Below are 15728 nucleotides of genomic sequence, written 5' to 3' on the forward strand. Positions count from 1 at the left end.
CTCCTGCTGGAGGACATGAGTCACCGAAGACAGGATGAGGAGGACGCTGTGGGACATCTGCAGCCTTACATGTTGCTCTCTCACTAAAGGTCATCAAGGGGACATCTTTCAAACCTTCTCATGTGAAATGAGGTGAAGTGTGTGGGTGAATGATAATAATCTCATATCAGGCGTTGCATCAGGTGCCTGAGTGTGATGTGTGATGGAGCTTCAGTGACAGTCACAGCTTGTCCTTCACTGTCTTTCTGAAGGAGTCCATTAACCAGCTCACATGTGGCTGCAGGAGCTGGGCATCAAACCACCAACCTTCCTGTCGAGAGACTCCACCACTGAGCCACAGCCACTCTTTGAAAGTAAACCAGGCTTGTTATGGGCGCTTCTTGTTTGATGCTTCTTATCATATGTAAGCATGCTAACGTGCTCATGTTAGCAGTCTGAGCACAGAGCTGTTAGCATGGCTGTAGACTTCCCGTCCATGTTCCCGTTAATAAGGTGTGATGTCCCGCCCCGCTGTCACTCAGAGACTCTTCACTCAACATGTAAACAGGTCTCTTTTATACACAATACTAAATGCTAATTTTACAAACACAGGTTAGCAGATGATAGCACATTTAAACTTTAATGACACCCTGACCTCAGAGCTGTCACTCATGTCAGCAGAGAGGGCGTCACTCTCTCTCCAGGCCGACGGTGTTTCACTCTGGGTTAATGCTCCGTGTCCTCGGTTGATCCTTTCAATTTGGCAGCCGGCTCAGCTCTCAGTGTTTTCTAAAGATTCTGGAGACTTCCCTCCGTCGAAAGAATCCAACGAGTCTGTCTAAGAAAAGAACATATTGACACAGCAAAAGTTGACATTTCAGAGAGAGGATTTCACAGAGTAACTAGGCCAAGAGTTTGTCTGCGGCTGTTTGTGTTTCATTGAAATTAATTTCAACGTCAGTAAATGGACTCAATCCAAGAGAGTCATTTATTACATGTTAAAACCACAACACCAAACCTCATCAGGAAAGCTCAATGATGAAGCAGAACTGATCAAACTGTAACAAGAGCGTGTCCTGCAGGTTTACACCTTCCATGTGGTTAGAAACATCAAGTTATAAGATGTTGGTGAACAGCTCAACATTAATTAAATATTATCCTTTAGAGCAAATCTGTCCAATCACATGTTCTTCCACTCATAACATTTATTTTTTCCACTGAAATACTACGATTTTAATGTAGAGGATTTAGAGACTGTCTATGCAGCTGTACACCTCTTCAGGTGAAATCAGTGTCCTCGCTCCTCTTCATCATGTGTGTGAAGTGTGTTGTTGTAAATCCACTCTGATCCTGTATTTGATCATCTATAAACCCCTCTATTTCAGCCCTGCTCAGAACAGGCTGTTTCTGTGTCTGTAGCTTTAAATATGTAAATGAGCTGTGTCTGACCACGCCCCCTCTCTGGAAGGGCTCGGGTGTACTCGCTGCTTTCTGGCTCCATGTCCTATTGTTTACGGTGAGAAGGCAGACTCAGAGGGCAGAACAAACACCTAGCTGTGAGAGTGTCACCCACCTGGGGGAGGGGCTACTGCCCTTTGTGATGTCATGAAGGGAACATCTCCAATCAGCCTGTTTGAGCAGGCAGGAGACGGAGAGGATGGACTTGTCTCATGATTGGGGGGTTTGGAGACAGACATGTTAGAGGAAGATGGAGGAGAGGATTTAGTTTAATGTGCTTCTATTTGAAAATCCGATCTTTGAACCTGCAGAGCACAGGCTGCATGTCTCTTGCTGATTTGGTTTTCTGGTGATGTTGCGTGTTTGCAGTGTTTCCAAACAAGCGTTTGAAAACATGAAAATCATCATCTCCTCCTGAGCTGTGAGACGTAAAGCCATTGTTTTGGTGCATGGTTTAAAGTGTGCACTGCAGCGCCACACTCTTAGTGCATGTATGTGATCAAAGCCCGTCCATCTCTGCCAGCTGAAGCAATCTTCCTGGGAAATTCAGATTTATTTTTTTTAATTATCAGTCAATTTAGTTCCCAAATGTGCAAAAATACAGCCAAGGATTAAAAGCGCTTTAATTCCCTTTTGATTATTGTTACTTATGTTGCTGCTGGTTTTGCTACTGAAGTGAATTCTGACACGGTGAGGCCAAACTTCATCACTCAGTTTTAATCTGTAGGATTTGATTCAAGGCCACGGAGCACCTGTGTTCTGGTTTACCAAGGACAGCGCTGTGTGTCTTCTGACTGAGCTGATGCCAGATATATTCACCAGGAGATTTTAAACAAACCAAACATGCCCCGCTTCCTGACAAAGCAGCGACTGATACACTTTCAGGATGACTTTTCCCTCTCTCCGCTTTTGGTCTCCTTTCACATTTGATATTCTCTCTGGCCCCTCATCCACCTCTCAAGTTATTTACTGCAGTCAATATCCATCTTCCCAGAGAGCGCGCCGAGTGTTGGAGAAAAATTCCTCTCGCAGATCAAATGGTCGGAAATCAAGATGCTTCCTCAGCATGTTCCCCGGCTGGTGACTTTGAAGGAGATTGGCCCTCTCGCTGCGCTCACAGGAACCCCTCAGTCTCCCAAAACAACAAAAACACAGTTTGATTGCATCCAATACTGTGACAATAAAGCAGGTTGGCTGAATGAAAGCCAGGCACAGTTTAGTTATGTAAGAGGACCGGGGGAGTGTTGCAGCATCGAACCCTCTCACTTCCTCCTCCTGCTGCGACTGTCTGTCTCAATAAAGTGCCTCACACTGCCTCACTTCCTCTTTCTCTAACGCTGCGTCCCTGCGTCCGTCCTGCTTTGTGTTGGTCTGTCTCTGAAGCAGGAGACACTGTGGAACGTTAATGAACAGCGCTCTCTGAGCAAACATGCGAGAGCAGCAGGGGTCCTGAGTATTGATCCAGATGACTTTGTCTGGCCTCTGTCACTGCTGTGTGGACTGAAAAGCCACATATTTAAAACAACAACATGTGAAAGGTGTGGAGTGAAGCAGTCTGTCCCCACACACACACACACACACACACACACACACACACACACACTCAGCGTAGCCTGATTGTTTTGGTTGTGGCTCTTTGCTTATTTGTTGATCCAGTTCTACAAGCCCACGCAGTTTTTTTGTGTATTTCACAGCGATGCACCTTTTCGGCCTCAATTGGCAGCTCCAAGAGTTGGACAACCAGCCGGCGTTTGAAAACGGAGGAGTCGGGAAGACGGGGCCCACACAGACGAGCGTAGTGACAGCTCTGGCTGCTGATGGTGAGGAAATAAAAGCCTGACCTCTGAAGAAACGGCTAACATTTACAGTAATATTGCAAAAGATGTTTGTTTTATTTTGCTTCTGTTTATTTTGGTCAAGGTTAGTTCCACTCATCTTTGAAAAATATTCTGCGCTAGCGAGGTTAAGCTTTTCTTTTACAAATGTAATAACTCGTACCAACTGACGGCCTTATAATGGATAAACTCTCTCAGATGCATCTTTGTTGACCCTGTGGAGGAATTTGTCCTGCTGCAGGCTAAAAACATAAATCATATTCAGCACATGAATTAAGGTCAAACAAATCATGGACAAAAACATGAATACTTCATGTGAAAACAGGAACCAAGAGTTTGTTTAGGCAGCATGAAGAGAATCATTGGCCCACACGCTGAACTGGAAATGAATCATCAGCCTCGTTACGACAACAAGCCAGCTCTGCATGTAGAGACACTGTATCTTCAGTGTTTAGCCAGCTCTGCATGTAGAGACACTGTATCTTCAGTGTTTAGCCAGCTCTGCATGTAGAGACACTGTAGCTTCAGTGTTTAGCCAGCTCTGCATGTAGAGACACTGTAGCTTCAGTGTTTAGCCAGCTCTGCATGTGGTGGACACTGTAGCTTCAGTGTTTAGCCAGCTCTGCATGTAGAGACACTGTAGCTTCAGTGTTTAGCCAGCTCTGCATGTGGTGGACACTGTAGCTTCAGTGTTTAGCCAGCTCTGCATGTGGTGGACACTGTAGCTTCAGTGTTTAGCCAGCTCTGCATGTGGTGGACACTGTAGCTTCAGTGTTTAGCCAGCTCTGCATGTGGTGGACACTGTAGCTTCAGTGTTTAGTCAGCTCTGCATGTGGTGGACACTGTAGCTTCAGTGTTTAGCCAGCTCTGCATGTGGTGGACACTGTAGCTTCAGTGTTTAGCCAGCTCTGCATGTAGAGACACTGTAGCTTCAGTGTTTAGCCAGCTCTGCATGCGGTGGACACTGTAGCTTCAGTGTTTAGCCAGCTCTGCATGTGGTGGACACTGTAGCTTCAGTGTCTAACCAGCTCTGCATGTGGTGGACACTGTAGCTTCAGTGTTTAGCCAGCTCTGCATGTGGTGGACACTGTAGCTTCAGTGTTTAGCCAGCTCTGCATGTGGTGGACACTGTAGCTTCAGTGTTTAGCCAGCTCTGCATGGGTCTGTAAAGCTTTCTGCGTTCTAACCTCTCTCCATGTTTCATCTCCAACATTGATCCTAGTTTGAGCAGCTTTCTGCTGCTGGAGCTTATTAGAAACATGCAGAGGCTTTTTAGCTCGGGTACAATCACTTCTATCTGAAGCAGTTCCACTGCCCGCTTCCATCGCTGCAACACCTGTTCACCTGATAACTGCTCTCATATCTGGCAAACCCAGGGGCGTCCAAAACGGCCTTCAAAGCCCCGCCTACCTTCTCTGGTCCAATCAGATCCAGAGCATTCAGGAGCAGAATCTAAAGTTAGAAGGAGGACATACTGGCTGCTGCATTGTTGTCAGAGAAGCTTCAACACAGCAGGTTTCCTTCATGATCACGCAGGAAGAGAGCAGCTCTCTGATTGGCTGACTGATCACAGAGGAAGAGAGCAGCTCTCTGATTGGTCCTTTACTTCATTGGACTTAACGTCATGTTTAAGGTCGCTCAGTTAATCACGATGTCCCTGTTGTTGTTGAAAACGGTCTCACACTTCCTGTCGCTCTTCATGAAGCAGCGTGATGACGGTCAAGCTCGCGGTCTTTACCCTCAGATTAACTGCTGCAACGTGATTGGTAGATTCAGGAGGCACGTGTTGCAAACAGGCATTGTGACCAAACAACATACAAACTGAACTCTAAGTTTGTGTCAGTGTTGAGGATGCAGGTGTGCATGGAGACATGAGGAACAGATTTCAAACACAGCGGCCTGACACAGATCACATGATGACGCCACATGAGGTGTGAACACTGTCACACCTTTTTGTCCCCGACTGAGAGATGAGCAAACGTAGCAACAAAACAAAAGAGACCTGACTTGACCGTGAGGCTGCGGAGGAGAGACGCTCTGAACCTGAGTCCAAAGAGGCTGCAGGTAATTAACTTAATTTAAAATAAAGGTTAAAGGATCTTCAAACACTAAAATACAAATTAATTAAAGTAGTTAAAGGGTAAAATGACGATTAAGACAGACAAATTGCCACAGAACGCCATTTGGCCTCAGGAGTGACAGAGTGAAATATTCGCTGCTCGGCGCCCGGCCTCAAGAGTTTATTGGGCTCTTTCACCTCCTGCATATTAATTAACTTCCTGCAGGCAGCTGTGTTCGGCCTAATCATAATCTTGGACCGTTGTGTATTCAACAACAAGCAAGCAGGCGATCTGGGCTCACCTTCACAGCAAAAGCCACCAATTTAATCTGCACGCCGGCCCAGCTGTTTAGGATGCACGACCAGCGAAGCATTAATTGAGTTGAGCGGGGCGGGCAAAAGCTCAATTGTTTAAACTGGGCTAGATTTAAATCCTCATAAGCACTGCTAATTAAGATAGCATGAGGCAGGTTTTCCACTGTTTAAAGGCAATCAATAGGCAGCTATTATTCTCCTGGGGGGCAAACTTGGCTTCCTGTCTTCACGTTGGCTGAAGCTGAAGTGACAGACGATGGCCTCATTAGCGCACACAGCACCGAGCGCTGGCACAAACAGGTACGCTCCTCGCCTCTGTATACACAGGTGCACGCACTTAAACGCTCCTGACGAGGTGGGGGGGGGCAAAGGTTGAGTTGTTATTATGCAGTGGGACAAGTCTGCATCATCCACCCTGATGTGTAAAAGTCAGCTGCACGGTGAATTGTGAAGAGCACAGCTGCGTAACCTTCTATAATAGAGCTGCAGGCTGCAGACGCTTTACAGATTCTGCTTCACAATGAAGTCTGATCATTGCACGCTTCACTTTTTTCATTTAAGCATGAGTCACGATAAGGAGCGACCATCTCTCGTCTTTTGTCGAGCGAGGACGGAGTTTAAGGACACGATTGGTAAAACTGTTTTGATTTGCTGTTATTGCTCTGGCGAAGTAATGCTCAGTGTTTTTGACAGATTCCATTTAGACCTTATCTGAGATGTATTCTCTGTGAGTCACCGACCGCAGAGAGACGATGGGAGAAGAAGGCAGTAATGTTCTTATAAAAGGCCAATTATATTTGGTCTATTTTGGAGGGTGAGCGGTGCATCATGGACCACAGGGAAACATAAAGTTGGATCCTGTCTGCCCCACTGTGAGTTCCTGCTCTGGATCCGATTAAAGATCATAAAGCAGAAGATCGATCCGGCGTTTAGTGATCTCCAAAGATCAGCGACTGTGTTTGAGAAGTGAGCCTGCAGGCTTTATCTGACGTCTCCCTGTGAATATAACACACCTCACATGTACGTCCTCTGGGTGTCTTCCAGGTAGGACAACCAGCGTGCTCCACCAGGAGAACAACTCCATCGACACGGGGCAGGTGGACGTGGGGAGGAGGGTGGCTCAGAGCGTCCCGCCGGGGGTTTTCTGGCGTTCTCAACTGAACATGGAGCAGCCTCGCTTCATCAAGTTCAACATCTCTGTGCAGAAGAACGCGCTGATTGGAGTGTATGGACGGAAAGGACTCGCACCATCTCACACTCAGGTAAAAAGATTTCTTATTGAAACTTTGCAATGATACCTTCTACCTTTGGGCTTTGTGTGTGTGTGTGTGTGTGTGTGTGTGTGTGTGTGTGTGTGTGTGTGTGTGTGTGTGTGTGTGTGTGTGTGTGTGTGTGTGTGTGTGTGTGTGTGTGTGTGTGTGCGTGCGTGTGTGTGTGTAATCCTGTGTAAATCAACCATGTCTGTCATTTTTAAAGTCAAATTTCAGGGATATTTATTCATATTATTCCATATTTCAGAAGTCCTCTGATGATAATACTGGGGGGGGGGGCAATAATACCTGTAAGAGACGTTATTATTATACACTATACAATAATTATGCATTATTATACAGGGCCCATTATTATCTGCCTTATTTATTTTCTGTGCATTTCCAAATATTGAATCTGTGCACTGTAGTGAAGTGTCCGTTTTCTCTGGGTTTTTGTGCGTGGGCGTGCGAGTCTCTCACTCTCACTGAACGTCTGCCACTTGCAAATTGAAGTGTTTCCAAAAAGTCTGACGTGTCTCTTGAATGACATTCCTGGGCGTTCGAATGTCCGGTGTCCTGTCGATGGTGATGGAAGCACTCAGACAATGGCCATTTTCCACAACACTTGACTGTGAAAGCTCTTAGCTTCACCTCCGTGACCTTCTGTGGTGCTAAAGACGGGCTTCAGTCGAGTGCAGGCGCGCCCTTTGATGGAAGAAAGGCCGGCGTGAGTGACAACAGGTGAGCTGGATTCCACTTTCAAGATGGAACAAAAAAAGAGAAAGCCCAACAAAATCAAAGAGCAGAGAGAACTAATTAACCAGACACTACTTTCATGTCCTGGCCAATTGTTGAACAGACACTCAAGCGTGTCAATGCCGGACGCTGTGTCCATTGTGTCCACGTCTATATTACAAACTGTTCAGGGACCAGGGGCACAAATCAATGCATTTACTTAACTGAGCATGAAAGACCCCAATGAGAGGTATTGATGGTTGCTTGTATTCACAGCTTGGAAGACAAGACAACGTTTAAGTGAAACAGCCTTTCCACCTTTCTCAAATATAGACTTCCTGCGCCTCCTATTGAGCGTCTGTCTGGGCGGAAACGAACCAAACAAGTTAAGAAACAAAGTTTTCGGCTTTTTTTTAAAGATTTCTGCGCTCAGCTGTAATCAAGTTCACTCAGGAGGAAGAATGATTTGGCTGTGAGAGTTCCTCCTCTGTCCACGGGGCATCCATTGGTCTCCAGACTGTTTTTCTCCGGTATTGTTGGATTGGGATGAGTTTATAGGAGGGGGGTGGGGGGGGTTCACGTCGGCTAATCGAGATGTATGCACTTTGCCAGGAGGCTTAGGCCTCACGGGATGAACTGTTTTATTACTTCCCCCTCAAGCCCAAAACACAAAGCAGTCAACTTCCTGCAGGTTAATATCCCTCCCCTGGCCCCCTGCTTTAAATCACAGCGTGGACTCCACCTGCCTCTTGTATTAACCCTGAGCCGTTTGCAAGTCAGAAGAAAGGCTTGCTCGGGCCTGCGCTTCGTCACATTCCTGAGCACTAAATCTGCTTTTAATGTGTTTTTTCACTCCTCTAATTCAGAGTCTGTTTGTGTTTCTTTGAGGCTGGATTTTGTGTCCTCGCTGATTCAAAGCTGCATTGATTAATTTTTGGCCGCTGGGGAGTAAAAAAATATCAACAACAGGATGCGGGGAAAAGAACCAGATTATTAAGGTTGTTTTTGGCGTAAGTGAGAGCAAGCGCTCGGCCAAATACTCATCCATTACAAACAGACTTGTTTTTGTGCTGACAAAGAAAAGTGCACTATTTTCTTTCCTGATCATTTCGCCGGCTTTTCAGCCTCTTGAGTTCTCCGTGCTGCTTCTTACTTTGTGCGCTGCCATCTGCAGTCGTGCAGGTAGCGTGCCGTTGGTCCGTCTTGGACGTGTTGGTGATTTAAGCGTCCTGGTTCTCCGAGAAAGGGTCTGCTGAGGATTTTAATTGGCTTTTCATGGCGGGCCCTTGAATCCACACAAAGAGCGTGAAGAGGCTGAAGAGTTCGATGGACGGCCTGATGAAGGTTTTGACTAAAAACGTTTCTCGTGTGTTTTTTTTTAAACCGAGGAAAATGTCTGAGATGTGCAGCCAGTTTAAAACCAGTTTAAAACCAGTTTAAAACCATTATAAATGAACTGTTGGATATATTACTGTAACTTATAAATGGTTCCATTTCTTTTTTTATTGTCCACCCCCCCAAAAAAAAGTAAACTGTAAATTTACTGTCAGTTTTTTCCAACACTTTGCAAACCTTTAAATAGAAACATAATGCACGCTTCAATTCATTCAATTTAAAATGGTATGGCTCCCTGCAAGGACAAAAAGGACACAGAGCAGCAGCATGCACTAAAATATCTACTATAAAATAAATAATACAAAAATTAAAATACAGAATCAGGTTTTATCTCCAAGTACATTTACACACAGAAAGAATTCATCTTAACTTAAGTGAAAAACAGCCAAAATATCAAGAACCAAAAAAATATATATAAAAAGCAAAATGACAAATAAATAAAAATACAATTTAAACATGTATATATATCAAATGAAATTATGAATCTATTACATTTATTTGTTGTTATAGAAAGGTGAATTTTCCTTCTAACACGGTGCTGACGGTAAAACAGGCGATCAGTGGTGGTCTTTATTTAAAATCCAGAGTCCGTCCAGTCTGAGACCGAGACCTTCAACAAGTCTTCTGGAGACGGACAAACACAAACGTCCAGCCAGCAGCTCATTCAGCCATCGTGACTTTAAGGTCTGATATTTTTCAATCCGATTGTATTTAATCAGATCGGTCCTCAGATGGTTCAAAGCTACCAGGCACCTGAGACTAGCTCATGGGTCCGGACCCACCAGTTAAGAACCAGTTCTTCCTCTTCTTATATTCATTTTTTAAATCTATATTTAATTCATTATTTGCTGGTTATTTAAAAACAATAGGTGAGTCATCTCTGTTTGTATCGACGGCTGAACACTTCCTCTGGAGTCTAAAAATAGCCTCATCATCGGCTTGAAATCTGAGCCAGTAAAAAAACCGTTTCTGGTGCCAAGTTTGCATCGGGCTGGTGAGCAGCTCCTCGGGAGTGTTCACCACAGACTGGTGTGCTGCCTGCAGCTGCTGCTCTGCAGCCCGGACGCCAGCTCGGGGAGCGTTACGCTGTGTTCTGCTGCAGCGGCCCGGGTGAAGCCTGCAGCTTCAGTCAGACGCAGGTTCAGGTGTGGAGCAGGTGTGCTGAGAGCTCATGCAGCTCCGCTCCTTTCACTTGGCAGGGAGAACTCGTTCCTGCTTGTTTACTCCCTGAATCAATGTGTGAGTGCTGCTCTGCATTCACACACATGAAAACAAGCCCGGGGGAGGCTCCGTCTCACTTTTCTTTTAATATATATTGGAAGCGTGTTTCCATGGTAACGAGAAACACTTTGATGACTGTTGGACTGTCTAAGGTAGGTTTAGTCCTTTTCATCATACGTGTAACTTTATTTAATGAATCAGTAGGACTTCTGTGTGAGGGAGTATCAGAACCATCTCAACTCAAATCTGAAGAGTAAACCTGTAACTGTACGATAGCAAAGCCTTACATGTTTGAGATTTGTAAATGAATTGAAATCAGGCTGAATAATTCTCCTAAAAGGTTGTACCGCTCTAAAGAGCCTGACACCTGGTCAGGTCTGTGTGGATCTGTCCCTGGAACAGGTCCAGCTGGTTCCAGGGTCTCTTCAGGGTCCTGATGTTTGACCGTTCATATCTGCAGTAAAGCACCAACACAACGATCAGACTGCACAAATCCACTCTCCGAAATGTTTCACAAACTCTGAGCTGTCTGTGTGTCAGGTGGCTCAAAGCCTCCGCTGTGTGTTCAGCAGGTTAGAAACATCAGTGTGAGGATGAAGCAGGCCCACCATGTCAACGGGTCTGCTTGTCTTTGATTGGCTCCAGCAGCTGTGAGCAGAGTGTGCGCTGTCCCCGAACATGATCAATGTTCATTTAACACGTTACCCAAAGAAGCTCACACACTCCCTTTAAGTGCACTCCCATCACAGATAACAATTTGTATTTTTGGAATATTTGCCCCCGAGCCGTATCGCCTCAATCAGCACACAAACAAGTCTGCAAACAACATCTATCAAGTCCAAATAACTGCCAGGCAAAAATCAACATTTATTAAACTGCTGTATTTGCTGTGCACACAAAGCGCTCGGCTCGGCTCTGCCATCATGACTTTGAAGAGTTGCACTCAGACTGTTTGAATCTCTGAAGGAGCCGCACACAGAGAAACAGGAGAGGATGTAGACTCCGGGAAGCCCCGCCCCTCGCCGCCTGCACATTAAAACATCAATCATCTCTCTCTCTCTCTGCTTTTGTCTTTCACAGTATGATTTTGTGGAGCTGCTGGACGGCAGCCGGCTCATCGCCAAAGAGCACCGCGCTCCGAGTGAGCCGGAGACGAGGGGCCGCGTGGAGCACCCGGTCACCGTCAATCAAGCCGGCTTCATCCAGTACCTGGACTTAGGCGTGTGGCACCTGGCGTTTTATAACGACGGACGCAGCGTGGAGGCGGTGTCCTACAACAGCCTCATCCAGGGTAGGAGGGCACGCAGACCGACTGGACTGATGATGCGTTTAAACAGCTGCGCCTGAACGCACCGTCAGGGACGAGGATGCAGAGAGTTTGACTTTTCCTTTAAAAGCTTTGAATACTTGTGAACATGCAGGTCCTCCAGTCCGCTGTTTTTAGGGGAGTCCGAGGGGGGGGGGTCGTGAAAACTTTGAGAGGGAGGGACTGTTGAAACTAACTTCCTGCCTCCTCGTTATTTCATAAGATTTTTTCTTAATCTCTCAAAGGGAGGATTGGAGAGAAGTCTGCACATGTGATTTATTTTAATAGCTTTTTCCTCTTCGACTTTTCTTCTAACAATGTGCAAATAAAGTCAACTACGCAGCTCCTTTAAAAGACATCTGCTTCCATTAGTCCAGGAATCAGCTGGCGTTAAAATGAGAAGTTGGTGCACGCCATGTGCAGAGGTTACAGTCGACCTTTCATCCCTCTCTCTCTCCTCCCACCGTGTGATCCCATCCAATCAAAGGGCCCCAAAATCTGAACTGAAAATCTCATTTGTCATTTTGATGTTAAACTCTGAAACGTCGCAGTGCTCACTCGCTCACTCAGAGCCGCCTGCAGGACGTGAGCGCTGCGTTTTCATTGGACGATAGGTGATGACTCCATCCTGACAACCTCGTCAGTGTTTGGAAGTCTGTGCAATCTCCTTTTGAGGTTTGAGCTTGTGAAAACACTCAGGTGGAGTTAACTATTTTCTGTCTCTATTTCCTTTGGGGTGTTTCATCGATCGGCCGACAAGAACGAAGGTATTGACTGGGGGGGGGGGGGGGGGGGGGGGGGGGGGGGGGGGTTAAAATTGCCTGGGTCCGACTCAGGCTTGATGAACATCCAACACAAGCACAAAGCAATAAGCAAAAAAAAAAAACAGTTTGCCCTCTTAACGCCCATCAGAATGAGGGGTCCCGGTCTTCGTGGGGGGGGGGGGGGGTTTATGAGCGATGGTCTATTGAATGAACACGAGATCCGTCTGCAGGATGTGTCAGATTAACTTCAACTCAGAGAGGATTTGAGCTGTAAACACTCAGGAGATTGCATGGCTTGTGTGAGCATGATCAGTCATTCAAGGGTCTGTGTGTGTGTGTGTGTGTGTGTGTGTGTGTGTGTGTGTGTGTGTGTGTGTGTGTGTGTGTGTGGGGGGGGGGGGGGGGGGGGGGCAGAATTATTCGGTCTCATTTAAAAAGCCTGTGTGGCTCAGAAGGGACGGGGTCAGGCTGCACTACACTTGTTATGGCGGCTTAGACCTCACTGGGACATGGACAAATAGCTGTAAATGTATGCCATGCTGATAGCAGGGCTGCAGATAAGAGACGCTCAGAGAAGCCCAGAGTCATGCAGCGCCGGGGAAGGAGATAAGTCAGTATCGGAGCGTCTGCCAGTGGTTCCTAAACTGTACGATTGTTGAATGTTGTATATTGAGGAGGGATGGCAGATTTGCTGTAATGTGACACTTTGAGTTATTAATAGTTGTGTCTGCTCTCTGCTACCCACAGACTCTGTCATGGAGTGCACACACAACTGCTACGGGAACGGAGAGTGTGTGGCGGGGTCCTGTCACTGCTTCCCAGGATTCATCGGGCCGTACTGCTCCAGAGGTGAATCTTTTTGATCCAGACTCGGCCCCCTCAGAAACTCGACCCACGCTGAACAGGAACCCCCCCCCCCCTCGGTCTCTCCAGGGATCTGTGCACACTGTCTGCTGCACAAACACAATGAACCTTAATGAAATGTTGTTTTCAGCGCTCAAAGTGTGAAAACGTTCCTTTTCATCTCCAGCGTGTGGGAGTGAAACATTTTAAAATCTGTGTAAATAAACTGTGGACACACGTGCTTCCTGCTTTTAGTCCAATAAACCACCGAGTTCACTTCATCCTTCCTTAAACACATGAAGTTAGTGAGCAGTAAAGCTACAGAGCTCATCTTAACTCGTCTTGTTGCTCCTCGTCATGGAGCCTGTCATCCTGGTGAACGCCACCCGACCCCCCGACCCCCCGACCCCCTGACCCCCCGACCCGGGCTGGGGAGGGATCAGCCTTTCTGAAGCTGGCTTTTAAACTGTACCTCTGCCTTCCTTCGTCTCGCTGTTGTTTTATTTCCTTCAGATTGTTCTGCTGTTCCTTTTTCTCAACGTCTTGAATGAGTTTTTATTGATGTGATTTCCCAGAATGCAGTGCGTAAGTGAACATCAGCTCCTCTTGAACTCTTTGAACGTGTCGTCTCTCCACAGCCGCCTGCCCCGTCCTGTGCAGCGGTAACGGCCAGTACACCAGGGGGCGCTGTCAGTGCTACAGCGGCTGGAAGGGCACCGAGTGCGACGTTCCCGCCTCACAGTGCGTCGACCCTCAGTGCGGCGGACACGGGCACTGCGTGGCGGGAAACTGTGTGTGCAACACGGGCCACAAAGGAGCCAACTGTGAACAAGGTAAATGAAACAGAAAGACAGGAAGCTGCGGGGGGCACGGGGGGGGTGGCGTCGACACAGCCCGTTTGGACTCCTCCGTGCGGGTAATGTTCTGGATGTTTGGTATTGATGGCGTGTTTAAATGAAGTCCCTGCAGCAGGCTGGAACAGCCCGATGATGCAGTCACCTGTCGGGGAGCTGAAGACACCTGTTCCTGTCGATTCAATGCTTTCAACTTTATCGACCCCCCCCCCCCCCCCCCCATGTGGACTAAAGGCAGCTGACCTTCCATGAACAAACACCATTGAGTTCTCTTAAGGAACATTTTGTGTGTGACATGAAGCCGATGGTGCAGAAAGAAGCGAGCGCTTTGCATGTTGGAGCTTCGATTGATTAATCAGGTGAATGATCAATATCAGCATCCAATACGCTGCTGCATATGATCCCTCCTTAGTAATGGCTTGATTGTGTTGGTCATAATTGCCAATTATTAACCTCCATCAGCTAGTTGATCTGCAAATTGTTAATAGTAATTGATTCTATCTGTCTGGACACTAATTGTGCCCCTTTCCTGCTGCTAATAATGGAGCGTAATTATGCTGTCAGTGCGTTCAAAGAAGCCCGTAATATAACATAGGAGCTGTTAAACACAGGGGAAACAGCAGCTCGCGCTCAGAGAGGCAGCGTGCTGAGCTTACCTCTGTGTGTGTGTGTGTGTGTGTGTGTGTGTGTGTGTGTGTGTGTGTGTCCTCAGTGGACTGCGTGGATCCGGCGTGCTCCGGTCATGGAGCCTGTCATCATGGCGAGTGCCACTGCAACCCGGGCTGGGGAGGCATCAGCTGTGAGATCCTGAAGAGCACCTGTCCGGAGCAGTGCTCCAGCCACGGCACCTTCAACACCGACTCAGGAACCTGCGTCTGCGAGGCCAACTGGACGGGGGCCGACTGCTCCATCGGTACTTTTTTTCTTTTCATTCATTCAAGAGAACACCTGTTGGTGTCTGAAATGTCCACACATTGCTCAAACTGGTCTTAAAGCACCTGGGAGGTGTTTTTATTTGTTTGTGAAAATGACTGAAAATAATGTTGAACGTCTCTTTAAGAGCTCCAAGAGTAAACGAGACCGTCGGCTGCATCTCAGATGATCTCTTTTTCTAAAAGAAACTGCAGATGCTGCAGACGCTGAAGATGTTGCAGACGCTGCAGGAGCTGCAGACGCTGCAGATGCTGCAGACACTGCAGATGCTGCAGGAGCTGCAGACATTGCAGATGCTGCAGACACTGCAGACATTGCAGACGCTGCAGACGCTGCAGACGTTGCAGATGCTGCAGGAGCTGCAGACATTGCAGATGCTGCAGACGCTGCAGACGTTGCAGACGCTGCAGACATTGCAGATGCTGCATACGCTGCAGACGCTGCAGACGTTGCAGATGCTGCAGACGCTCCAGACGCTGCAGACGCTGCAGACGCTGCAGACACTGCAGATGCTGCAGACACTGCAGACATTGCAGACGCTGCAGACGCTGCAGACGCTGCAGACGCTGCAGATGCTGCAGGAGCTGCAGGAGCTGCAGACGCTCCAGACGTTGCAGACGCTGCAGACGCTGCAGACGCTGCACGAGCTGCAGACGCTGCAGGAGCTGTTATTAAGGGGCTGCAGGTAGAATCTCATGCAGCACATTGTGTCTTCATGTGGGAGCTTTTTTTAATCACTCAGCTGTGCACAACAACAAACTTTACGTTTTAGAAAAAAAAA

The 15728-nt window shown here is 47.2% G+C and overlaps 1 protein-coding gene across 1 annotated transcript in view; it reads left to right on the plus strand.

The window, feature by feature from the left end:
* LOC306829400 (teneurin-3) overlaps positions 1-15728 on the plus strand; it is a 132061-nt gene that overhangs the window by 73779 nt on the left and 42554 nt on the right. The window contains exons 6-12 of the mRNA XM_079352443.1: positions 3132-3257; positions 6691-6908; positions 11328-11538; positions 13065-13166; positions 13799-13993; positions 14727-14968; positions 15075-15084. Of these exons, the coding sequence (XP_079208569.1) occupies positions 3132-3257; positions 6691-6908; positions 11328-11538; positions 13065-13166; positions 13799-13993; positions 14727-14968; positions 15075-15084 (1104 nt within the window). The remainder of the gene's footprint in view (positions 1-3131; positions 3258-6690; positions 6909-11327; positions 11539-13064; positions 13167-13798; positions 13994-14726; positions 14969-15074; positions 15085-15728) is intronic.

Source organism: Symphodus melops, assembly GCF_947650265.1.
Source record: "Symphodus melops genome assembly, chromosome: 9".
In the NCBI taxonomy this organism is placed as follows: Eukaryota; Metazoa; Chordata; class Actinopteri; order Labriformes; family Labridae; genus Symphodus; species Symphodus melops.